At 42.9% G+C, this 26,402-nt stretch overlaps 1 protein-coding gene and 1 long non-coding RNA gene across 4 annotated transcripts in view; one reads left to right on the top strand and one right to left on the bottom strand.

Annotated features, from left to right (window-relative positions):
• The first annotated feature begins 1,798 nt into the window (after window positions 1–1,798).
• LOC118940491 lies at window positions 1,799–9,837 on the top strand. The gene is made up of 4 exons (XR_005037064.1): window positions 1,799–1,894; window positions 2,185–2,263; window positions 8,616–8,858; window positions 8,980–9,837. It is a non-coding gene; the product is annotated as an uncharacterized LOC118940491 (long non-coding RNA).
• Window positions 9,838–14,343: 4,506 nt separating this feature from the next.
• The window catches only part of LOC110494508 (FYVE, RhoGEF and PH domain-containing protein 5), a 70,409-nt gene continuing 58,350 nt past the window's right edge, over window positions 14,344–26,402 (bottom strand). For 2 of the 3 annotated variants that reach the window (XM_036950582.1, XM_036950580.1), the window contains exons 10-20: window positions 26,056–26,114; window positions 21,671–21,742; window positions 21,404–21,472; window positions 17,785–17,868; window positions 17,564–17,643; window positions 17,338–17,434; window positions 16,960–17,097; window positions 16,502–16,741; window positions 16,248–16,376; window positions 15,689–15,843; window positions 14,344–15,615 (exon numbers count right to left, since the gene is read on the bottom strand). In XM_036950582.1, coding sequence (XP_036806477.1) covers window positions 15,579–15,615; window positions 15,689–15,843; window positions 16,248–16,376; window positions 16,502–16,741; window positions 16,960–17,097; window positions 17,338–17,434; window positions 17,564–17,643; window positions 17,785–17,868; window positions 21,404–21,472; window positions 21,671–21,742; window positions 26,056–26,114 — 1,160 coding nt within the window. In that variant the 3' untranslated portion in view covers window positions 14,344–15,578. The remainder of the gene's footprint in view (window positions 15,616–15,688; window positions 15,844–16,247; window positions 16,377–16,501; window positions 16,742–16,959; window positions 17,098–17,337; window positions 17,435–17,563; window positions 17,644–17,784; window positions 17,869–21,403; window positions 21,473–21,670; window positions 21,743–26,055; window positions 26,115–26,402) is intronic. The other variant, XM_036950581.1, reaches the window with a different exon arrangement.

Here is a 26,402-nt window from a genome sequence, read left to right as displayed (position 1 = left end):
TACAAATGTCTGCATAGGACTACAGATGGTCTGATGGAGAAGAGTTTAATATCTCTGGAACCACCTGAACATAACAATCACATAAGCTGTGCAGAAGCACACCCAATGACTGTGTTATAGTTTTAAGATACATTCATCATGGGTGATAACAGAAACAACACCATTTAAGCACAGCAAATGTGCAGGCTCGTTTACTGAACACCAGCCAAAACTCCACAATCCCAGTTGTGTTCCTTCACTGGGAGTAAACTCATTACACTGTGACATTCCAGAACAGGCTGATATTTTTGCTTCACAATGTGAGTCTCTCTCTCTGTCTCTCTCCCTCAAATTTGTATTGGTGGATCGCAACACCGCCACCTACCGAACTGGAGTGTGAGGCCATTCACATGTGTGTCTGCATGCGTGCACACGTGTTCAATTAAGGGAAGGCTCCAGGTGCGTTGGGAAAACAGGCTGCTTTCCTATTTCGCCACCAGAGGGAGCCTATGTACAGCCCCATCCTGATGCTCCAGAATACTGGTGATCTTAATGCTCCACAGATATAATAAATCATTATGTTTGGTAAGTGTATTTTTTCCCCAAACGAGGTTAGCCGAAATCACGCCCCGTATTCTAGCATACATACGTCCACGTCATTGGTCAACAACACAAGAGTGGTGATTTGATAGATTCGGAGAGCCTCTATCAGGCAGGTGCCTTCAAAAGACAGGAGAAAATGATTATCGGTCCTGCAGCCCGCAATTTGGTGCGTTCCTGAATGTGGCCATTCCTGCATCTGCAGGAACGCCCCCCTGGGTGAAGGACACTTTCTACCGGTGTACGGCTAGCTAGCTACCACAGAAGTATAAAGAGGGGTTCCTGCAGATGCAATAATGCCCACATGCAGGAAATCCCCGAATTGCGGGTCACAATTGCACCCTCCTCGAAAAGTAGGCGCGTGCGGTGACTACAATCAAAATACAGGAGAAAATGTGATCGAACTCATTGAAGTACCAAAATTACCTTGTTAACGAGATGTTTAAGCTTTTAATTTGCCGTATTATTGCTGGAAAAAGTACAAACATAATGTGTGGTAACTGTACATTACTGGCTTAAATAATGTCCTTGCAAAACTTGCTCTAAAAATGTGATTTTAGCAAGCATGGATGCTGCAAACGATACAGCGCGCAATGAATGCTTCAAACACGGTACTGTGAGTTAAGACTATTTTCAAAACTCTTGGCTATTGTAGTTAGCTAGCTGACAGGATAAATTTGATATTATACATGATTTGTGTTATATTATCTCTGTCGGCAAGTGTAGGCCTAGCTGTAATATTATGTAGAAAGGTTAACAAATTGTAGTTAGGTTGATCGAAACGTTTTCAGGATAGAGTATAGAGAGCATCTGGGTCAACAATTGGAGAGACTGGTTTCAGACTAGGGCCCAGTCCCAAATGGACCCCCCACCATATGCACTTGTGGAGTTCTGAAATGATTTGACAGGTGCAATCAATATGGTAGTAGCTCCACCTTGTTATCCCCTGATAGGCTAGTTTGAAGCTTCATCATATTGCATCTACCAATCAAATATTATCAGATCTCTACAAGTGCATAGGGTCTAGGGGTCCATTTGAGATAGGGCCTAGAGTGGCAAAAGTCTGCGTGATGAAAAAAAGAGACATTCTGTAGCAAACCTACTCCAAGATGTGTGGAGATAGGGCTTTGTTAATAAAAAACAAGGGAAATGACTTGAATGACTAAGCTACTAAATTCAAGATTTTAATGTACTCTGCTTTTCTTTCATCCAAATACAAGGCTGCTGTGGTGTGGGTGTGTGTGTGACTTTCAAACAGCTTCCAGTCACAAATGCAAGCTGCACCTGTGCAACTTCAAACCTCAGTTAGTAAACAGTGAGTGACAAACTAACAAAATAAGGGAACATCCTAATAGTCTAAGTGGCTACGCCTTTTTGTCCTTCTCTTCATCTGGATAGAGTGTTGACTTCTAAATGTTCACTGCTAAATGTGTAAATGTAGTCTGCAGCAATGTAAAATAACTGGATAAGTAAAAGCATAATCTGAGAAGACATTCAATGTAGATAACGGGGAAAGGATGATAAAATGCAGGTGTTAAACGTGCAAGTCATTATACTGTACTTATTTATGTTAACAATATCTTGAATATTACTCTTACTTGTCAGATTTCACGATTGGCAAACACAAAGATGAGTACAGATGAGGCATGCAATGACCAGCCCAAGGAAAATCAGCAAAGAAGTGGTGAGTGAATAACCATTCCAGTCTGTAGGTGTAGCCTACTGTGTAGTCCAAGGCATGTTCCCTCTAACCACCTTGTTTCCCTATCTCTGTTTCTCCCTTGCCGGAGGGCCTGAGGCCTGATGACTCCTGTCACAATTCACTTGATGCAAATCACCATGTGAAAAGAGAGAGAAATACGCAATAAACCAATCTATTAATTTATTAAATAAAAATGGATAATAACAGGCCTGCTATAGGGTTACTGCTAGTCCTACATGGCTTGCTGTCATGTATACAGTTAATAACAGTAAGTGCAGTCATTTTAACAGTAACATTCTGTCTTCGGGCATACCATTGGAGAGGCGTGCAAGATATTTGCCGGCCCGTATCTATGCCAGTTTGGCAACGCTTTCCCACGTCAGGAAGAAGAATGAAGCGTCGGTGCGAGCGCAGACATTGACATCCATGTTTGGTTTTGATTCGGAGGGGGGGGGGGGTTGCATCTAACAATTGGATTTGATTATTTATTGGGCACCGCTAGGCCACGCAAACAACATTCCTTATCAAAAGCGCCCACGGATATACACTCTGACGTGGGAAAAGCATCGCCAAACAACAGGCACAGGTCGGCAAATAAATCTCAAGGTAGCTAAATGTTATACAACAATACAGAGCAATGAAAGCAAATCCATGTGTCTGTTTTGCTCATTCAGCATCTACTGACTGACTTGGCTGTCTCAGTGGCTGCAGAAAATCCAGAGGTATTGCTGCTGTAAGAAATACAGTATTTAATCAACTTCAGCACTCTGCTTTGGTACATCAAATATTCACATGAAAATTATTGTTTAACTATAAACAAAAATAAAATAGCCACTATTTTACCTCCTGTATCTTCAGAAACTCAGCCCTCCAGTGTTTGTAGGTATTTGTATAACTGGACCACAGCAGGCTGGCGCTTGCAGGGAGCTCCTGTGTGCCCTACTAGACAAGTGCAGCGGTCTATCTCCATGTTCACAGTATCAAATAAAATACCATTTTATCAAATCAAATTTTATTGGTCACATACACATATTTAGCAGATGTTATTGCGGGTGTAGAGAAATGCTTGTGTTTCTAACTCCAACAGTGCAGTAGTATCTAACAATTCACACATCTACAAGTCAAAGAATGGAATTAAGAAATATATAAATATTAGGATGAGCAATGTCAGAGTGGCATTGGCTAAAATACAGTAGAATAGAATACAGTATATACATATGAAATGAGTAAAGCAGTATGTAAACATTATTAAAGTGACCAGTGAATGCCATGTCTATGTATATAGAGCAGCAGCCTCTGTGCAGGGTTGCGTAACCGGGTGGTAGCCGGCTAGTGATGGCTATTTAACAGTCTAATGGTCTTGAGATGGAAGCTGTTTTTCAGTCTCTCGGTCCCAGCTTTGATGCACCTGTACTGACCTCACCTTCTGGATGGTAGAGGGGTGAACAGGTCATGGCTCAGGTGGTTGATGTCCTTGATGATCTTTTTGGCCTTCCTGTGGCATCGGGTGCTGTAGGTGTCCTGGAGGGCAGGCAGTGTGCCCCCGGTGATGCGTTGGGCAGACCGCGCCATCCTCTAGATACAGTGCCTTGCGAAAGTATTCGGCCACCTTGAACTTTGCGACCTTTTGCCATATTTCAGGCTTCAAACATAAAGATATAAAACTGTATTTTTTTGTGAAGAATCAACAACAAGTGGGACACAATCATGAAGTGGAACGACATTTATTGGATATTTCAAACTTTTTTAACAAATCAAAAACTGAAAAATTGGGCGTGCAAAATTATTCAGCCCCTTTACTTTCAGTGCAGCAAACTCTCTCCAGAAGTTCAGTGAGGATCTCTGAATGATCCAATGTTGACCTAAATGACTAATGATGATAAATACAATCCACCTGTGTGTAATCAAGTCTCCGTATAAATGCACCTGCACTGTGATAGTCTCAGAGGTCCGTTAAAAGCTCAGAGAGCATCATAAAGAACAAGGAACACACCAGGCAGGTCCGAGATACTGTTGTGAAGAAGTTTAAAGCCGGATTTGGATACAAAAAGATTTCCCAAGCTTTAAACATCCCAAGGAGCACTGTGCAAGCGATAATATTGAAATGGAAGGAGTATCAGACCACTGCAAATCTACCAAGACCTGGCCGTCCCTCTAAACTTTCAGCTCATACAAGGAGAAGACTGATCAGAGATGCAGCCAAGAGGCCCATGATCACTCTGGATGAACTGCAGAGATCTACAGCTGAGGTGGGAGACTCTGTCCATAGGACAACAATCAGTCGTATATTGCACAAATCTTGCCTTTATGGAAGAGTGGCAAGAAGAAAGCCATTTCTTAAAGATATCCATAAAAAGTGTCGTTTAAAGTTTGCCACAAGCCACCTGGGAGACACACCAAACATGTGGAAGAAGGTGCTCTGGTCAGATGAAAACAAAATTGAACTTTTTGGCAACAATGCAAAATGTTATGTTTGGCGTAAAAGCAACACAGCTGAACACACCATCCCCACTGTCAAACATGGTGGTGGCAGCATCATGGTTTGGGCCTGCTTTTCTTCAGCAGGGACAGGGAAGATGGTTAAAATTGATGGGAAGATGGATGGAGCCAAATACAGGACCATTCTGGAAGAAAACCTGATGGAGTCTGCAAAAGACCTGAGACTGGGACGGAGATTTGTCTTCCAACAAGACAATGATCCAAAACATAAAGCAAAATCTACAATGGAATGGTTCAAAAATAAACATATCCAGGTGTTAGAATGGCCAAGTCAAAGTCCAGACCTGAATCCAATCGAGAATCTGTGGAAAGAACTGAAAACTGCTGTTCACAAATGCTCTCCATCCAACCTCACTGAGCTCGAGCTGTTTTGCAAGGAGGAATGGGGGAAAAATGTCAGTCTCTCGATGTGCAAAACTGATAGAGACATACCCCAAGCGACTTACAGCTGTAATCGCAGCAAAAGGTGGCGCTACAAAGTATTAACTTAAGGGGGCTGAATACTTTTGCACGCCCAATTTTTCAGTTTTTGATTTGTTAAAAAAGTTTGAAATATCCAATAAATGTCGTTCCACTTCATGATTGTGTCCCACTTGTTGTTGATTCTTCACAAAAAAATACAGTTTTATATCTTTATGTTTGAAGCCTGAAATGTGGCAAAAGTTCGCAAAGTTCAAGGGGGCCAAATACTTTCGCAAGGCACTGTAGCCCTGCGGTTGCGGGTGGTGCAGTTGCCATACCAGGCGGTCATACAGCCTGACAGGATGCTCTCAATTGTGCATCTGCAAACTTTTGTGAGTGTTTTAGGGGCCTAGCCAAATACCTTCAGCCTCCTGAAGTTGAAGAGGCGCTGTTGCGCCTTCTTCCCCACACAGACCTGACATGGTCTGTGTGGGTGGACCATTTCAGATAGCGGTTGATGTGTACGCTGATGAACTTGGTGGCACTGTGTTATCCTCAAAGCGGACGAAGAAGGTGTTTAGCTTGTCTGGGAGCAAGACGTCGGTATCCGCAACGTGGCTTGTTTTCCCTTTGTAAATCGTGATTGTCTGTAAACCTTGGAACATACGTCTCGCGTCTGAGTCGTTGAATTGCAACTCCACTTTGTCTCTGTACTGACATTTTGCCTGTTTGATTGCCTTATGGAAGGAATAACTACACTGTTTATATTTGACCATATTCCCAGTCACCTTGCTATGGTTAAATGTGGTGATTTGCACTTTCAGTTTTGTGTGGATGCTGCCGTCTTTCTGCGGTTTCTGGTTTGGGTAGGTTTTAATAGTCACAGTGGGAACAACATCCCCTAAACACTTCCTTATGAACGCAACGTGTCAATGTTACTCTGAGGCTACCCGGAACATATCCCAGTCCGCGTCCCAGTCCATTTTGAAGCATGGATTCAGATTGGTCACACCAGCGTTGAATAGACCTTAGCACAGGTACTTCCTATTTGAGTTTCTGCTTATGGGAAGGGAGGAGCAAAATGGAGTCGTGATCTGATTTACCGAAGGGAGGGCAGGGGAGGGTCTTGTAGGCATCCCGAAAGGGGGATTATCGGTGATCAAGCATTTTAATAGCGCGAGTACTACAGTCAATGTGTTAGTAGAACTTCAGTAGCATTTTCCTCAGATTTGCTTTGTTAAAATCCCCAGCTACAATCAATGCAGCCTCAGGATATGTGGTCAACAGTTTGCACAAAGTCCAATGTAGTTCCTTGAGGGCCATCGTGGTATCGGCTTGAGGGGGAATATACATGGCTGTGACTATTACCAAAGAGAATTCTCTTGGGAAGTCTCATGACGTTGGCCTGGGGGGAGGTTTATGACAGTCATAAATACCTCTTTCCCCCCTTTTTCCTATCTCTACCCTACTGATGTTACATTTTCAAACCCCTTGGTTAACATAGAGATTCTGGGAACATCAGTAGGTGGGGGTAAATTAACTATATTCAGGTAATCCGACCTATTGAACATATGCGGTGGTACTTAATGAATATGATGTCAGTTTGGTTGTCATCTGAGACATTCTCATCAATGATAAGATGACATAAACTCTACAGTGGAAAGTCCACACATCAGAGTGATCGGATTCACATGGAATTGTTGTTCAATTTAAATGTTTGAATATGAAATTATTCGTGATGGGATGAAATGTGATTTTAGCTTCTAAAATGTGAGAATTGGGTTTTCATAGGGTTAGGGCTCTGCTCAATCAGCGGCCCACCCCTGTGAAGAGTCATGGGTTATAAAACTTTTCAGACACACCCTTCTCGCTCCACTATTTAAAACCTTGACGACAATATAACCTTCTGTTCCGAGGATGTGAGGGCGACGGTCCGATGTCAGAATGGTTCAGATAATAACTACAGAACGAGCGTGAGCTTTGGTTGCGAATGGTATGAACTTTGAACTCTTATTCACTACAGAAGTGATACCCCCTAGCTGTTGAGTTAGCAACAGCAGCTGCAAACGTAGGTTAGGAAGGAACAGACAGAGTATCCCGTCTATCACACAACGACGCTACTACAACGCATCCAATTGACCACCAGAGACATTCTTCAAAGGACAAAGGACTCGGTTTGGCAACACGGCCTTCCATCTACCACCAAACCTACCGAAGCGCATCTCAGAGTAAATATTTATTGCATTTTCCTTTTCCAAATGAGCGGTAATTTAGAATGCATAAGATACTGTATTTACGATAGCACAGCTTCTACCTTTGTCCCTCAGTCTTCCCGCTCTTTCACTCAAACCCAGAACCTTTCCTTTGTGTAACCAGCTGTCATATCTGTTCCGCCCGCTAGGGACATTTTCCTTTATGACGTAATTTGTAATCAAGTTATGATTAATTATGTGTATATGTAATTCTGTGTGATTAGTTAGGTATTTGGTAATTAAATAATTAAACCCAATTTTGTATTGCTGATTCAACTTTTTAGCCAGGGTTCGTGAAGATAACCAAGAATTTACAACTTTCAGATGAGACTAAATTAAGGTGACGATTAATATTGACTGCTATTGATGTAAAATATTACTAGGTCTTTAAGAGTTTATTCGGAAGATAACAGCTCTATAAATATTATTTTGTGGTGCCCTGACTAGTTAATCACATTTACATGATTAGCTCAATCAGGTAATATTAATTACGGATAAATTATTTTATAGAATAGCATGTCATATCACTTAATCCGGTATAGCCAAAGACACGACAGAAGTAATACGGTTGGAATTGAATTGTGAGGTATTCTAGGTCGGGTGAACAAAAGGACTTGGGTTTCTGTACGTTATCCCAATCGCACCAAGAGTAGTTAATTATGAAACATACATCACCACCTTTGAGGGCCTTCAACTGTTGAAGGAAGTCCTGAGGAAGAGGTCAGGCTGGTCCTCGCCTCATCATTACAGATGACTGCAATGCAGAGAGGGGAGCATTAGGAAAGGCATTTCTAGGGGCCAAACTGCTCCTCTACACGTCCCACCTAGTCCAGGCAGTGTGGAGGTGACTGTGGAGCAAGGAGAGTGGAGTAGACTGTCTTCGAAGACAATTTATGCAAGGGAAGAGATGGTTGAGCCCCTGTATCAGCAGCCAAAACACAACCCAGTTGTTGCCGGGTTAGTGTAGTATAACAGTATAATGAGGTGTGATCTATTAGCTTGTGCTTTGTTCAGTCATTTTTTAATGATAAAACCAAGACTTGCTGGTCAGTTTTAGTCTTATATAAATGTACCCAGTCCTTGTTTGGGATATGTTGTTATTTGGGGAAACACTTTCCCTTATTTTGTCAGCAATATGCAATAGTACAAGACATTGTTCAATTACTTTACCCTAATTACAGGTACAAGAAATTCACAGCCTACTTAGATCAACTGTTCAGTCGTCGTGAGTGTTGAGCACTCAGCTATCGGGAGGGAACCACACAACTTTGTGGAGGCATAAATGCGGGTCCTTGCTGACATTGCGCCTAGAGGCCTACTATAAGGCACCGATGACAAATGTTGCCCTTGGCCACTGGGAAACGTTCCAGCGCTCATGTTTTCTGTCCCAGGAGAGCAACGTCAACCCATCTGACATCAATCAGGTAAGATGTGCTAAATACAGGTTCGCAATATTACAAAACTCCATCATGTGGTCTTTTATTACTTGTTGTATCTTATAGCTTGCATTATAAGTTGTCTATCCTCTCTCCTAATGTCTGCCAGATGGGGGAGAAATAATGAAGGCCACCACACCAGGCCAGCAAGATGGCGCCGACAGACATGGCAGCTCTGCTTCTAGCTCCTTAGCAACTTTGCAGTATTTTGTTTTTTTTGGTGTGTTATTTCTTACATTATTAGCCCAGAATGTTTTTTATGTTATTACGTACAGCCGGAAATAACTTTTGGATATCAGAGCGGCGGTAACTCGCCAGCATTACAATAGGAATACGACTTTCCTGAATTGGATCCTTCATTCGTACCACCCAGGCAATTGAACTTATCCTATGCTGCTCCAAGACACCTTGGAGAAGAAAGATTCGGAGTGGACTTCTAATCCGACTCAGGAGGTGAAGGGTTACAGAGGGGTATAAGTGGGGTGTGAGCAGCTCGTCCTTGATTGCAAGGACAAGGATGAGAGGCACAGCCAGCCCACGCACACCCACTGAACTGAACGCTGCCCCACCCCGCCCTGTGCTCAGCCCCTCAGATCTTTCTCTCCCTCTAAAGATCTAAGGTCTTTTCCTCTCCAGATCTCAGGTCTGGTCTCAGGCTATTTCGGTCTACTGCTATTTCTAGACAGTAGACAGGGCTCAAGCACCAACAGTGTTGTGTGCCTAACCATTTCTTGATCTACAAATACACCTGCATATCAGAGAGAGGGGATACGTGTTTGTTTTAACTTAATTTCAAGTGACTCTTTAACAGTCTATATGGTTCGAGAACCACCTGCACAGGTATCAGTTTGTTTATTATGACTTTATCCCCCTGACTTTGTTATTTATATAGTCCCAGTAACTCTGTCATATCTATTGCAACACTATTGATTCTGATCAAATATACGTTCTTTCTTTGTCTTAAGTACAGAGGAAATAATTTTCTGATGAGTTTATTTACTGTACTTTTTAACTACATACTGTACATCAACATTTACAATGCCGAATGATATGCATGTTAGAGGTATAATCCCATAACACTATTGACATAACCCATAAACACCGGTATGAAGAACACATGTATTGGCTAAGTGTAGATATACAGGACATACGCATGACAAGCTGCATTTTGAACAGACTACTGTAAAATGTACTCTGACAAGCCTGACAGGATAGTCAGTTAACATATGATCTCAAAGAAGCAGAATTAGAAAAGAGTGATGTCATCAGCATCTAAAAAATTAAAACAAGGCAAATAATGTTTCTCTTGAAAATTGACTGTTGGTGCTAAAACTGATATAGGTATTTTTAGTTTTGCCATTTTCTTTGCATTAGTTTTTTTTTATAGACTAATTTTGTATATGTAATTTATATACAATAATAATAATACAATGTCGTCGAGAGTGTTTAGATTATGGTATTAACCTACTTGTTAATGAATTGTACAGTACAGTCCATAAACAGCATGCCAAAAGGCATCAACATGGCACCTCCACATATTCTTTAGTGATTGCAAAAAGACACAGTGGAATCACATGGATTTAAGGTGATAGGATGTTATGTGTGTTATATAAATGAATAGGACTCTTTGCTAAGTTTAGAGCATTTTTTTTTTATATCTACCTGGAAGAGATTGGTACTTAAGACATAATTAATTGTACTGTTGAGGAAGCTCCTCCGAAAAGATAGTTTACCAAGCCACCAATTACTTGACACAGAAAGACGTTAAGCTACACTAAAGATACCCTTAAAATATATATTTTACGTAAGTAACATTACTTTAAAAAAGTAGTTCACTACCAAACTACTTTGTGAAGAAGTATTATATGTAAATGACTAGAAATTGCAAGAAGAGATCACGTCAGGGTCATATGTTAACATAAATAAATACCAAAAAATAAATTCCAGGTGAGAATTACGCAGGTCTGATGCCGAAAAGGAAAGGAAATGATTGCCTACTTCCCCCATATTTTCATTTATTTTAGCAAAACAAGTAGTGTGTAGTTTCAGTAGTTAGTTACACCACTACAATAAAATAAAAGATTGTATCATGAAGGAGAGGCAATGCAGGTTCCAATTTCATCAAGTAGAAAGGGAAGAGGTAGAAAGGATGCTGTTGTCTCTTTCGGATGAAAAGTCACCTGGTACAGAGTTACAGCTAACCAAATATCGACCCCAATCTCTCATATTTTTAATAAGTGCTTTATGTATGGGGTGTGCCCAGAAGTCTGGAAAGAGTCAAAAGGTATTCCACTACCTAAGGATAAAAAAATCTCCATTCACTTGTCCTAATAGTCATCCTATAAGCTTGCTGCCTGTGTTAAGTAAATTATTGGAAAGAATTGTATCTGTACAAGGATTATTTCTCATGTAATGGTCTGATAACGGGTTTCCAGCATGCATGCAAAGAAGAGCATTCTACGAGTACGGCCTTAGCACAAATGACAGATGATTGGTTAAAGATTATGGATGATAGAAAGGAAGTAAGTTGGTGCGGTGTTGCTAGATTTCAGTGCTGTTTTTGATGTAATTGATCATGAACTGTTACTAGGACAACTCAAATGTTATGGCTTTAAGTCTGCAGCTCTATCCTGGATGGTATCTATCCTGGAGAAATCAAAACGTGTTCTTTAATGGTAGCTTTTCAGATATTAAAGATATACATTGTGGTGTTCCTCAAGGAAGCTGCCTAGGCCCACTGCTCTACTCTATCTTTACTAATGATTTACCTTCAGTAATGAACAAATCAAGAGTGGTCATGTATGCTGATGACTTTACAATGTATAGTGCAGCATCAGAATGTAATGAGCTAACAGATGTACTGAGCAGTGAACTAAGAATGGTGTCTGAGTGGGTTGACATTAACAAATTAGTTTTGAACATTTCTAAAACTAAATGTATTGTATTTGGTTCAAGACATATATTTGCTGATGACCCTCAATTGACTTTGTCGATGAATAGAATACATGTAGTGAAAAAACAACAACTACTAAGCGTCATGTTGGACGCAGCTTTATCATGGTCAGAACACATAGATAATATTGTTATTAAGATGGGTAAAGGAATTGCTGTTAGAAGAAAATGTTCAGAGTATGTAACAGCTAGCACTCTCAATCCCTGGTCCTATCACACTTAGGGTACTGTCTGGTTATATGGTCAATCCCTGGTCCTATCACACTTAGAGTACTGTCCAGTTATATGGTCAATCCCTGGTCCTATCACACTTAGGGTACTGTCTGGTTATATGGTCAATCCCTGGTCCTATCACACTTAGGGTACTGTCTGGTTATATGGTCAATCCCTGGTCCTATCACACTTAGGGTACTGTCTGGTTATATGGTCAATCCATGGTCCTATCAGACTTAGAGTACTGTCTGGTTATATGGTCAATCCCTGGTCCTATCACACTTAGAGTAGTGTCTGGTTATATGGTCAATCCCTGGTCCTATCACACTTAGGGTACTGTCCAGTTATATGGTCAATCCCTGGTCCTATCACACTTAGAGTACTGTCTGGTTATATGGTCAATCCCTGGTCTTATCACACTGTCCGGTTATATGGTCAATCCCTGGTCCTATCACACTGTCCGGTTATATGGTCAATCCCTGGTCTTATCACACTGTCCGGTTATATGGTCAATCCCTGGTCCTATCACACTTAGAGTACTGTCCAGTTATATGGTCAATCCCTGGTCCTATCACACTTAGAGTACTGTCCAGTTATATGGTCAATCCCTGGTCTTATCACACTGTCCGGTTATATGGTCAATCCCTGGTCTTATCACACTGTCCAGTTATATGGTCAATCCCTGGTCTTATCACACTTAGAGTACTGTCCAGTTATATGGTCAATCCCTGGTCTTATCACACTGTCTGGTTATATGGTCAATCCCTGGTCTTATCACACTGTCCAGTTATATGGTCAATCCCTGGTCTTATCACACTGTCTGGTTATATGGTCAATCCCTGGTCTTATCACACTGTCCAGTTATATGGTCAATCCCTGGTCCTATCACACTGTCCGGTTATATGGTCATCTGCCGCAAAGAAAGATATAAAAAAGCTCCAAATGGCTCAAAACAGGGCTGGTAGATTACCTCTTCATTGCTCTAAACAGGGCTGGTAGATTAGCTCTTCATTGCTCTAAACAGGGCCGGTAGATTACCTCTTCATTGCTCTAAACAGGGCCGGTAGATTACCTCTTCATTGCTCTAAACAGGGCTGGTAGATTACCTCTTCATTACTCTAAACAGGGTTGGTAGATTACCTCTTCATTGCTCTAAACAGGGCTGGTAGATTACCTCTTCATTGCTCTAAACAGGGCTGGTAGATTAGCTCTTCATTGCTCTAAACAGGGCTGGTAGATTACCTCTTCATTGCTCTAAACAGGGCTGCCAGATTAGTTTATTAAAATGCATCAGAATCTCTCATGGCTTCACGTTAGAAACAAATTACTATCTAGTCTTCTGATTTTCTTTAGGAATGTTATATTTTCAAAAAACCACAGTATTTTTCTGTCCAATTAGTGCATACTAGCAACACGCATAACCACCAAACCAGACAGGCAAAAACAACTCAAGCCAAGGACAAATCGCCTTAAATCTACAGTTTTATATAGAGCTATAGCCGAATGGAACTTTTTACCAATCCATATTTCTCAGGCAAAAAGTAAATCCACCTACAAGAAAAAAAAAAACATCTAATGTGATAGACCATATAACTGGACAGGAAATAGAAAACATCTAATGTGATAGACCATATGACTGGACAGGAAATAGAAAACATCTAATGTGATAGACCATATAACTGGACAGGAAATAGAAAACATCTAATGTGATAGACCATATGACTGGACAGGAAATAGAAAACATCTAATGTGATAGACCATATAACTGGACAGGAAATAGAAAACATCTAATGTGATAGACCATATAACTGGACAGGAAATAGAAAACATCTAATGTGATAGACCATATAACTGGACAGGAAATAGAAAACATCTAATGTGATAGACCATATGACTGGACAGGAAATAGAAAACATCTAATGTGATAGACCATATAACTGGACAGGAAATAGAAAACATCTAATGTGATAGACCATATGACTGGACAGGAAATAGAAAACATCTAATGTGATAGACCATATGACTGGACAGGAAATAGAAAACATCTAATGTGATAGACCATATGACTGGACAGGAAATAGAAAACATCTAATGTGATAGACCATATGACTGGACAGGAAATAGAAAACATCTAATGTGATAGACCATATAACTGGACAGGAAATAGAAAACATCTAATGTGATAGACCATATAACTGGACAGGAAATAGAAAACATCTAATGTGATAGACCATATGACTGGACAGGAAATAGAAAACATCTAATGTGATAGACCATATAACTGGACAGGAAATAGAAAACATCTAATGTGATAGACCATATGACTGGACAGGAAATAGAAAACATCTCATGTGATAGACCATATGACTGGACAGGAAATAGAAAACATCTCATGTGATAGACCATATGACTGGACAGGAAATAGAAAACATCAACTGAATGTTAAATCTGTTTTCTGTCAGGTATTTTAATTAGTTCAACTACCACCAAGCTACTGCAAAATATAGTTAAATTACTAGTTAAACTACATGCAGTTCACTACTCCCCAAAACGGATGAATTATAATTTGAATGAATGATAATAAGGATAATAACGTCACGTCAGGCACATTCTTTCAGCCATAACACACTGCATTCAAGTGGAGACTATTGGCCCATAAAAATGTAGTCACCCTTTTAAAAATGTTTAAAAACTATACATTCAGCTATGAAATATACTTCAAAATGATGTTTTGTTGAATAATACTAATACTGTCTGTAACATTTCACATTCTGTCATTGTTATTACAGGTGTAAACCTACGGTGTAAAATAAGTACGTTTACATAGAGTACAGAAAATACATTGGGCATGATGTAACATCATGTAATAACATTTCTGTACAAATAATTATTATATCTCACTTCAAAATATGGGAATTGAATATTACACTATATATTCCAAACATGACATGACTCTCATAAGCTGTTCATATTAACTTGGTATTGTTTAAACAGCATCAAAAAGCCTATGATATCAAAAACAAAACCCCTCCCAAGTTGTTCTATGTACATACACATCCATGGTAGAAAAGGAGAGTCAGAAAGTAAAGGTAAGTCTGTGAATGTACATGGCACTGGAGACTTTCAATGGAAAAAGTTGTAAAAACACATTGTCTATGAGCTTTCCGACACAGGAGCGGAATTTGTGGCATGTTGTGGCATGCAGTATACTCATCTGAGAGGTTTTCACCTTAGAGACTCCCAAGCAGTAACCTCACGCTTGGATGTTTGCCCCACACAGAGTCTGCATGATCTTCTTTCTGCCTGTAGATGGCATCCATGTCAAAGATGCTCTTGCACAGAGACGTGTATTCTTCCAGAGTGAGAATTGGTCCAGTGCATTAAGGGATGGATTATAAGAATGATATTCAAAGTCCTTCAAGAGAAAATAAGTTTTCATAGATATTCCATTTAGGCATTGTGAGGGACAGCTGTAAACCAGGACAGAGAGCGTAGGTAGGTAGGTGATGCACTGCAGGGTCAGTCTGTGCAGACAGGCAGATGTTATAACACTGTGGCTTCCTCCATGGCATTGACCCACCTGTGAAACACAAGTGAACTACATGAACACCATGGACCTGTGTGTGCGTGCGTGTGTGTGTATTTATCCTGACCTGCGGGCAGTGTGCTGGTCATCTGCTCTAAAGGTGTAGTATAGAGTCTTCTTGTGGTAGAGCTGAAACACGTTGAAGCTCTCCTCACCCTCTGGCCTCTCTGTCAGCTTCACTGTGAAACCCTGCAGGGGCAGACTCTCACATGCCACCTTGTCCTGTGTTGAGCGATAGACAGAGAGAGAGAGAGAGAGGGAGGGAGAGACGGACAGAGAGAGATAGAGATAGAGGGAGGGACATTCATAAGGGACAAGTCACATATTCAGCTGTATATACCAATGATATTTGTAAAACATTCTGAGAAGCATGGAAACTAACGGCTCAATTGTATTCTTGAGTTCAGTTGTTAATGATACTGCTTGTTTGAAATGGTAGCTACAAAGCTTGATACAAAAACACAATAAACAGTACAAAAAAAGAAAGAGAAGGAGAGCACAGAGAGACTATGTAGAAGCTTTTAAGAGAGTCAAGTATAGTATAGGCATAATGTGAGTATATTAAGGGTGTGTGTGTGTATGTGTCTCTGTTTGGGGCTGGTGTGGGAGACTCTGTGCCCCCTCACCTCACGTGCTGTGAAGGTGTAGAGCACCTTGTCTTTGAGGATGAACCACAGCCTCTTCCACTTCCTCTTGCTCTTCTTACGCCGTTGCAGGCTGCCAGTCATGGCCGAGTCCTCAGCCCTCAATGCCACCTGTAACAAAGACTCACAGGTCAACACCAGGAAGTTAGCAGGGTCTACCATAGCTGCCTGCATCAGTGCAGAACGTCATGACAACAAAGATAGGTCAAAGGTCAAATGTGATGAATATTGCAGACCTGGTTGAGAGGGGAGGTGCTCTTCCGGCTTCTCCACAGGCTTGGGGGCTGTAGGCTCTGGAACACAGCTGAGAGGGGCCGACTGGCCCGGTGGGTGCAGGGGCTGGAGTTACCACACGCCCCTGAGATACTGACACCTATCTTCCTGAGCTCAGCGTAGCAGTGGTCACACACTTTGGCCATTCTGTCTTTGAGGTACTTCAGAGGGTACCTGTTCCTGGAGCAGGCACGACACACAACCTGGGTTTGGATAGAGAGAGAGAACAGGTATGAGAGTGGAGAGAGAGGGGTGATCCGGGGAGTGTTAAAGCATAGGTAGAGAGCGATTTTCTGGCAGGATAATGTAACACAGTGGGTTGGGCTGGGGTCAGGATGTTGTCCTGTAACAGCAGTGTGAGTGAGGGGTCCTAAAGCAGCAGTAGGAGTGAGGGACACCTACAGTAAGGTGTGTGTCTCACCTTCCCACAGGCGTTGCAGTGGTGGCGTCTCAGGGTCATGCTGAAGTCAGAGGTACAGTTCATACACATCATCACATGAGACACGGGCACCAGCACTGGAGCTGCCTCCCCTAGGGCCATCCACAGCTTCTCACGTCCCTGCATGGGGAAACGACATTACCACAACGTTACCACATTCTCACAACAACGTCACTGCAACGGTACAACAACATTACCTCAATGTTACGACAGCGCTACGACAATGTTACAATAACATAACAACAATGTTACGATAACATTAACCTTATTTGCATTTCATACATTTCACACTTAAAATGTTATACAAGTGAGCTTCAATGGTATGTCCTGTACTGAGTCATTCATGGGTGAACTCATTACCTCACTGCAGGGGCCACCAAAAGTACACAGGCCTGCAGCATGGTCTGCTATGGCCCGACTCAGTGTGTGAAACCAGTCGTCCCTCTCTCCACAGGAGCTAGGGACACAGAAACAGATATGTGTTGAGGCTGTACACATAATTATACATATGTACATAAATACTGTATCTAACCAATGGACAAGCCTTGTACAAAGCCCCAGACAGGTGTCCTCTGCTTTGACTCACCTGGCTGACAAGGTGATGGTGACGTCAGACACCTCGATCCTCAGGGCATTGAGCACGTTGTCTATGACAGGTATACTGACCTGGGAGAACAGGACACACAGCACAGCATAGCACATTCAGCACACAGTGAGCACACACACACACACACAAGACACGACAGAGCCAGAGGTCAGGGGTGAAGGGTCAGGGAAGGTCATCTCTGTAGGAGGGGGAGGACTCACCTTCATCCCAGACAGATAGAGAGTGTTCTTCAGCCTGTATTTACCATCCTGCTGAGGGTAGGTGTACAGCATCACGTCATTCATCTAGTGGAGACAGAAGCAGATGGTTACAATCATAGCTTATTGTTTGCATGGAAAGCCTGACTGCTAGCCAGTATATCTCATTCAAATATCTGGCTAGTGTATCTCTGATGCCACAGGGGGGCACTATAAGCTTTTGCAATTCATGGGGAATCTCCTGAGTCGCACAAAAACAGCTTTGGATCTCCATATTATTCACACGCTTACCCCTCAAACCAGACATTCCCATGTAACACACAACAAAGGCTACATTATAAAAAGTCACCAATGTTTATTTGCTCATCACACCCAATATACTGTAATCCTCAGAACTTCAGCCTATTATGTTAAAGGGCCTTATTTAGAGTGGGACAAAAGTGGTGACATCATTGGTCACACATAATGTTTGCTCAAAACCTGCGTGGCCCATAAGGCAACATCCAGGAATTCTCTGCCCGTTCCCTTCCAGTTCCCAGCTGCTCTGAGAGCATGCCTGATCTGGATGGAGGCTCTGAGAGCATGTCTGATCTGGATGGAGGCTCTGAGAGCATGTCTGATCTGGATGGAGGCTCTGAGAGCATGCCTGATCTGGATGGAGGCTCTGAGAGCATGCCTGATCTGGATGGAGGCTCTGAGAGCATGCCTGATCTGGATGGAGGCTCTGAGAGCATGCCTGATCTGAATGGAGGCTCTGGAACCAGCCACCACAACAACAACACAAGCTCAGCAGGGACAAAACAGGATGTGACCCTACAATCCTGACTGTGACCTCTAGTGGTGCTCACACTGCAGGCCTATGCCACCCTGCCTCAGGCTCACACACTCACTCTCAGTAGCAAACTCACCACATACAGATTGCTCAAAATGACCCCAGGCAAGAGATGTGTACCAAGTACAACCTATAAATTCCATTTTGACCAAGCATAACACATTCACTTTCCCAACACGTTTCTCTTCCTCTCTTCTGCTTCAAGTAGAAGAGAGGAAGACAGTGTGACAGTACCTCTCTCTTCTCCATCCTCCCCTAATCCCTTCCTTCACTCATGGCTCTCTCCTCTCTAAGACTCCCCTTTGGTTACCATGACAGTGCCTTGATGGTTGTTGAGCGCTGTTCCTCAGTTTCACTAAGTGAGTGATGGCTTTCATCCTCTCTGTTTGGACTTTCCTTAAAGGCCCATATATTATACCTGCTGCCCCTTTCCAGCCATCTACTCCAGAGGAGCTACTCAGTTACTCACACACACATCAGTCTCTCAACCATCACTCATAAACAACCCAGTTTAGAGAGACATGGAGAGAGAGACATGAAGACACTAGGAAAGTGAAGAAGCAGAGAAAGAAAATAGCTCCTCAATGGGCCTTTCTCCCTCTCATCTTCCATCTCTCTGATTCCTATTCTCTCTTTCTTGAATTGTTCAGATGATTTGTGTTTAAAGTGTTATTGTCCATACTACTGTGTGTGCATGTGTGTGTCTGTGTGTGTGTGTGTGTGTGTTTGACTGCTGAAGAAACAACTGAATTTCACAATATATTAATTCCTACACTTTTCTTCTGGCCCATCTACTTCCTTAAGACTGTGTTTTTATGTCTCCCCCCCATCCAACAGAGTGTCTGGCCTTCACAGCCCTGTCAGTCCCCTCTCTGCACAGGAAGCCAGCATCCAGTAACCCACACCAAACATCCTGTGAGTAAGCAGAGCCCTCGAAAACAAGCCCTGAGAGAGGAAGGTCCCTGGCTGGGTGTGGTGGGGCCCTGTAGCCTTGTCCTCCTGCCCCCCAATACATTCTGCCTCTCTAGGCCTCCCCGCTTTACAACTCTCTGCCTAGCCATGTCTCCCTCTATATCTGATTGCCTCTACCAGCCTGGACGACACGCCACCCTTCTATGATCAGAATAACCACCATGTGTGAAACTGAAATATTACAGTGCCTTGCGAAAGTATTCGGCCCCCTTGAACTTTGCGACCTTTTGCCACATTTCAGGCTTCAAACATAAAGATATAAAACTATTTTTTTGTGAAGAATCAACAACAAGTGGGACACAATCATGAAGTGGAACGACATTTATTGGATATTTCAAACTTTTTTAACAAATCAAAAACTGAAAAATTGGGTGTGCAAAATTATTCAGCCCCCTTAAGTTAATACTTTGTAGCGCCACCTTTTGCTGCGATTACAGCTGTAAGTCGCTTGGGGTATGTCTCTATCAGTTTTGCACATCGAGAGACTGACATTTTTTCCCATTCCTCCTTGCAAAACAGCTCGAGCTCAGTGAGGTTGGATGGAGAGCATTTGTGAACAGCAGTTTTCAGTTCTTTCCACAGATTCTCGATTGGATTCAGGTCTGGACTTTGACTTGGCCATTCTAACACCTGGATATGTTTATTTTTGAACCATTCCATTGTAGATTTTGCTTTATGTTTTGGATCATTGTCTTGTTGGAAGACAAATCTCCGTCCCAGTCTCAGGTCTTTTGCAGACTCCATCAGGTTTTCTTCCAGAATGGTCCTGTATTTGGCTCCATCCATCTTCCCATCAATTTTAACCATCTTCCCTGTCCCTGCTGAAGAAAAGCAGGCCCAAACCATGATGCTGCCACCACCATGTTTGACAGTGTTCAGGGTGATGAGCTGTGTTGCTTTTACGCCAAACATAACGTTTTGCATTGTTGCCAAACAGTTCAATTTTGGTTTCATCTGACCAGAGCACCTTCTTCCACATGTTTGGTGTGTCTCCCACGTGGCTTGTGGCAAACTTTAAACAACACTTTTTATGGATATCTTTAAGAAATGGCTTTCTTCTTTCCACTCTTCCATAAAGGCCAGATTTGTGCAATATACTGATTATTGTCCTATGGACAGAGTCTCCCACCTCAGCTGTAGATCTCTGCAGTTCATCCAGAGTGATCATGGGCCTCTTGGCTGCATCTCTGATCAGTATTCTCCTTGTATGAGCTGAAAGTTTAGAGGGACAACCAGGTCTTGGTAGATTTGCAGTGGTCTGATACTCCTTCCATTTCAATATTATCGCTTGCACAGTGCTCCTTGGGAGGTTTAAAGCTTGGGAAATCTTTTTGTATCCAAATCCGGCTTTAAACTTCTTCACAACAGTATCTCGGACCTGACTGGTGTGTTCCTTGTTCTTCATGATGCTCTCTGAGCTTTTAACGGACCTCTGAGACTATCACAGTGCAGGTGCATTCATTAGTCATTTAGGTCAACATTGGATCATTCAGAGATCCTCACTGAACTTCTGGAGAGAGTTTGCTGCACTGAAAGTAAAGGGGCTGAATAATTTTGCACGCCCAATTTTTCAGTTTTTGATTTGTTAAAAAAGTTTGAAATATCCAATAAATGTCGTTCCACTTCATGATTGTGTCCCACTTGTTGTTGATTCTTCCCAAAAAAATACAGTTTTATATCTTTATGTTTGAAGCCTGAAATGTTGCAAAAGGTCGCAAAGTTCAAGGGGGCCGAATACTTTCGCAAGGCACTGTAGATAGTGAAGTTATAGTTCTAATGATACAAGGAGAGCATAGTAGTTAGATAGGTTGTAGTTACCAGAAACAGGTGTCTGGGCTGTCTGCTTTTCCTCGACACTTTCCTTAGTGTGCCTTCCTTCACAAACACCTGCAAACACACAGAGAAACAGAGATTATGTTAGCAAGAGGGGCTGCCTATACTGTAGTATCACTGGGCTTTTAGTTCCTGTGTGGGAATCCTAGTAGGCCACGGTCTGAGATTGCTATTATTCACTGTTTATGTTATGTTTGTGGAACAGAGTAACACTGTCCAGAGATGGAGAGGAGAGAGGCAGACTGATCTCACCCTTCCTGGCTTGAGTAGATCTCTCTTGCCTCTGACACTGTACTCAATGTGGACCAGCCGCAGCAAGTTCTCCTGTGTGTCAGAGAGAAAGGGCGAGAGAGAGACAAAGATAGGAGAGTGAGAGAACGAGGGATTTTCCTGTGAGAGATGGAGAAAGAAAGAAACTCTCCTTGTCTGTTTGTGAATGAGAAGGAGGGCAGCGTAAAGGGATGTGCTGCTGGAAGCTGAAGGGAGTGGAGCAGATAGAGGGATCCTAAAGGGAGTGGAGCAGATAGAGGGATCCTAAAGGGAGTGAAGCAGATAGAGGGATCCTAAAGGGAGTGGAGCAGATAGAGGGATCCTGAAGGGAGTGGAGCAGATAGAGGGATCCTGAAGGGAGTGGAGCAGATAGAGGGATCCTAAAGGGAGTGGAGCAGATAGAGGGATCCTGAAGGGAGTGGAGCAGATAGAGGGATCCTGAAGGGAGTGGAGCAGATAGAGGGATCCTGAAGGGAGTGGAGCAGATAGAGGGATCCTGAAGGGAGTGGAGCAGATAGAGGGACCCTGAAGGGAGTGGAGCAGATAGAGGGATCCTGAAGGGAGTGGAGCAGATAGAGGGATCCTGAAGGGAGTGGAGCAGATAGAGTAATCCTAAAGGGAGTGGAGCTGATAGAGGGATCCTGAAGGGAGTGGAGCAGATAAAGGGATCCAGAAGGGAGTGGAGCAGATAGAGGATTCCCGTGTGTGTGTGACGGGGAGGGGGAGATAGTGAAGAGGATTCGTGGAGGGAGTCAGTGTGTGTTTGAGTAAGAGAGGGAGAGATAAAGAGAAAGAGGGGGAAAAAAGAGAGATGATAAACGGGAGAAATGGTAAGGATTATGTGAGAGACGGGAGAGATGGTAAGGATTATGTGAGAGACGGGAGAGATGGTATGGATTATGTGAGAGACGGGAGAGATGGTAAGGATTATGTGAGAGACGGGAGAGATGGTAAGGATTATGTGAGAGACGGGAGAGATGGTATGGATTATGTGAGAGACGGGAGGGATGGTAAGGATTATGGGAGAGATGGTAAGGATTATGTGAGAGACGGAGAGATGGTAAGGATTATGTGAGAGACGAGAGAGATGGTAAGGATTGTGTGAGAGACGGGAGAGATGGTAAGGATTATGTGAGAGATGGGAGAGATGGTAAGGATTATGTGAGAGACGGGAGAGATGGCAAGGATTATGTGAGAGACGGGAGAGATGGTAAGGATTATGTGAGAGACGGAGAGATGGTAAGGATTATGTGAGAGACGGAGAGAAGGAAAGGATTATGTGAGAGACGGGAGAGATGGTAAGGACTATGTGAGCGACGGAGAGATGGTTAGGATTATGTGAGAGATGGAGAGATGGTAGGGATTATGTGAGAGACAGGAGGGATGGTAAGGATTATGTGAGAGACGGGAGAGATGGTAAGGATTATGTGAGAGACGGGAGGGATGGTAAGGATTATGTGAGAGACGGGAGAGATGGTAAGGATTATGGGAGAGACGGGAGAGATGGTAAGGATTATGTGAGAGACGGGAGGGATGGTAAGAATTATGTGAGAGACGGGAGAGATGGTAAGGATTATGTGAGAGACGGAGAGATGGTAAGGATTATGCGAGAGACGGGAGAGATGGTAAGGATTATGTGAGAGACGGGAGGGATGGTAAGGATTATGTGAGAGACGGGAGGGATGGTAAGGATTATGGGAGAGATGGTAAGGATTATGTGAGAGACGGAGAGATGGTAAGGATTATGTGAGAGATGAGAGAGATGGTAAGGATTATGTGAGAGACGAGAGAGATGGTAAGGATTATGTGAGAGATGGAGAGATGGTAGGGATTATGTGAGAGACAGGAGGGATGGTAAGGATTATGTGAGAGACGGGAGAGATGGTAAGGATTATGGGAGAGATGGTAAGGATTATGTGAGAGACCGAGAGATGGTAAGGATTATGTGAGAGACGAGAGAGATGGTAAGGATTGTGTGAGAGACGGGAGAGATGGTAAGGATTATGTGAGAGATGGGAGAGATGGTAAGGATTATGTGAGAGACGGGAGAGATGGCAAGGATTATGTGAGAGACGGGAGAGATGGTAAGGATTATGTGCGAGACGGGAGGGATGGTAAGGATTATGTGAGAGACGGGAGGGATGGTAAGGATTATGGGAGAGATGGTAAGGATTATGTGAGAGACGGAGAGATGGTAAGGATTATGTGAGAGATGAGAGAGATGGTAAGGATTGTGTGAGAGATTGGAGAGATGGTAAGGATTATGTGAGAGACGGAGAGATGGTAAGGATTATGTGAGAGACGGAGAGATGTTAAGGATTATGTGAGAGACGAGAGAGATGGTAGGGATTATGTGAGAGACGGAGAGAAGGAAAGGATTATGTGAGAGACGGGAGGGATGGTAAGGATTATGGGAGAGATGGTAAGGATTATGTGAGAGACGGAGAGATGGTAAGGATTATGTGAGAGACGAGAGATGGTAAGGACTATGTGAGAGACGGAGAGATGGTAAGGATTATGTGAGAGACGGGAGAGATGGTAAGGACTATGTGAGAGACGGAGAGATGGTTAGGATTATGTGAGAGATGGAGAGAAGGTAAGGATTATGTGAGAGACAGGAGGAATGGTAAGGATTATGTGAGAGACGGGAGAGATGGTAAGGATTATGTGAGAGACGGGAGGGATGGTAAGGATTATGTGAGAGACGGGAGAGATGGTAAGGATTATGTGAGAGACGGAGAGATGGTAAGGATTATGTGAGAGACGGGAGAGATGGTAAGGATTATGTGAGAGACGGGAGAGATGGTAAGGATTATGTGAGAGACATGAGGGATGGTAAGGATTATGTGAGAGACGGGAGGGATGGTAAGGATTATGGGAGAGATGGTAAGGATTATGTGAGAGACGGAGAGATGGTAAGGATTATGTGAGAGACGAGAGAGATGGTAAGGATTGTGTGAGAGATGGGAGAGATGGTAAGGATTATGTGAGAGACGGAGAGATGGTAAGGATTATGTGAGAGACGAGAGAGATGGTAAGGATTATGTGAGAGACGGGAGAGATGGTAAGGATTATGTGAGAGACGGGAGGGATGGTAAGGATTATGGGAGAGATGGTAAGGATTATGTGAGAGACGGAGAGATGGTAAGGATTATGTGAGAGATGAGAGAGATGGTAAGGATTGTGTGAGAGATTGGAGAGATGGTAAGGATTATGTGAGAGACGGAGAGATGGTAAGGATTATGTGAGAGACGAGAGAGATGGTAAGGACTATGTGAGAGACGGAGAGATGGTAAGGATTATGTGAGAGATGGAGAGATGGTAAGGATTATGTGAGAGACAGGAGGGATGGTAAGGATTATGTGAGAGACGGGAGGGATGGTAAGGATTATGTGAGAGACGGGAGGGATGGTAAGGATTATGTGAGAGACGGGAGAGATGGTAAGGATTATGTGAGAGACGGAGAGATGGTAAGGATTATGTGAGAGACGGAGAGATGGTAAGGATTATGTGAGAGACGGGAGAGATGGTAAGGATTATGTGAGAGACGGGAGAGATGGTAAGGATTATGTGCGAGACGGGAGAGATGGTAAGGATTATGTGCGAGACGGGAGAGATGGTAAGGATTATGTGCGAGACGGGAGAGATGGTATGGATTATGTGAGAGACGGGAGAGATGGTAAGGATTATGTGAGAGACGGGAGAGATGGTAAGGATTATGTGAGAGACGGGAGAGATGGTAAGGATTATGTGCGAGACGGGAGAGATGGTAAGGATTATGTGAGAGACGGGAGAGATGGTAAGGATTATGTGAGAGACGGGAGAGATGGTAAGGATTATGTGAGAGACGGGAGAGATGGTAAGGATTATGTGAGAGACGGGAGAGATGGTAAGGATTATTTGCGAGACGGGAGAGATGGTAAGGATTATGTGAGAGACGGGAGAGATGGTAAGGATTATGTGCGAGACGGGAGAGATGGTAAGGATTATGTGAGAGAAGGGAGAGATGATCTGTTTCAGGATGATCTATGTGAGGGTGTTTGTGTGTTTCAAAATATACGTCATGTCTTCTCTCACACTGCACCCTTTGTTTACGATGCACCTGGGATCTTTTGATGACATCATCTTTCCTCACCCTCTCATTAATCAATAGGCAACAGAGCCCAGTGAAAGTAAAGAGACAGGCGTCTCCAAGATCATTGACGTGGTTTCACTCACAATAGTGTTGTCATCCAGAATGAAGAAGGATTTACACAGGGAAAACCTGAAATCTGAGCTGTCATGTATACCGCTAGCAAACACTTGAATGAACAAATGTACACAGTAGTCTGAAATAAATACAGAAACACCCATACACACTGACATACCCCTTGCTTGAGATTGTCATTAGCCTGGTCTGCCACCTCTGACACGATTACTAAGGCAGCTGAAGCAGAGAATGGAGAGAGAAACAGAATGGGTTAATGCACATCAATATGCTGGGAGTATACACAGCTTTGTTTGTCCCGGAACAACTATCCTCTGATATTATATCTAACAGCCTGTGTGTGTGTGTGTGTGTGTGTGTGTGTGTGTGTGTGTGTGTGTGTGTGTGTGTGTGTGTGTGTGTGTGTGTGTGTGTGTGTGTGTGTGTGTGTGTGTGTGTGTGTGTGTGTGTGTGTGTGTGTGTGTGTGTGTGTGTGTGTGTGTGTGTGTGTGTGTGTGTGTGTGTGTG

Source organism: Oncorhynchus mykiss, chromosome 17 (assembly GCF_013265735.2).
Source record: "Oncorhynchus mykiss isolate Arlee chromosome 17, USDA_OmykA_1.1, whole genome shotgun sequence".
NCBI classification, from domain to species: domain Eukaryota; kingdom Metazoa; phylum Chordata; class Actinopteri; order Salmoniformes; family Salmonidae; genus Oncorhynchus; species Oncorhynchus mykiss.
Note: the sequence above shows the minus strand (reverse complement) of the source record. Positions and strands in the feature narration are given on the sequence as shown.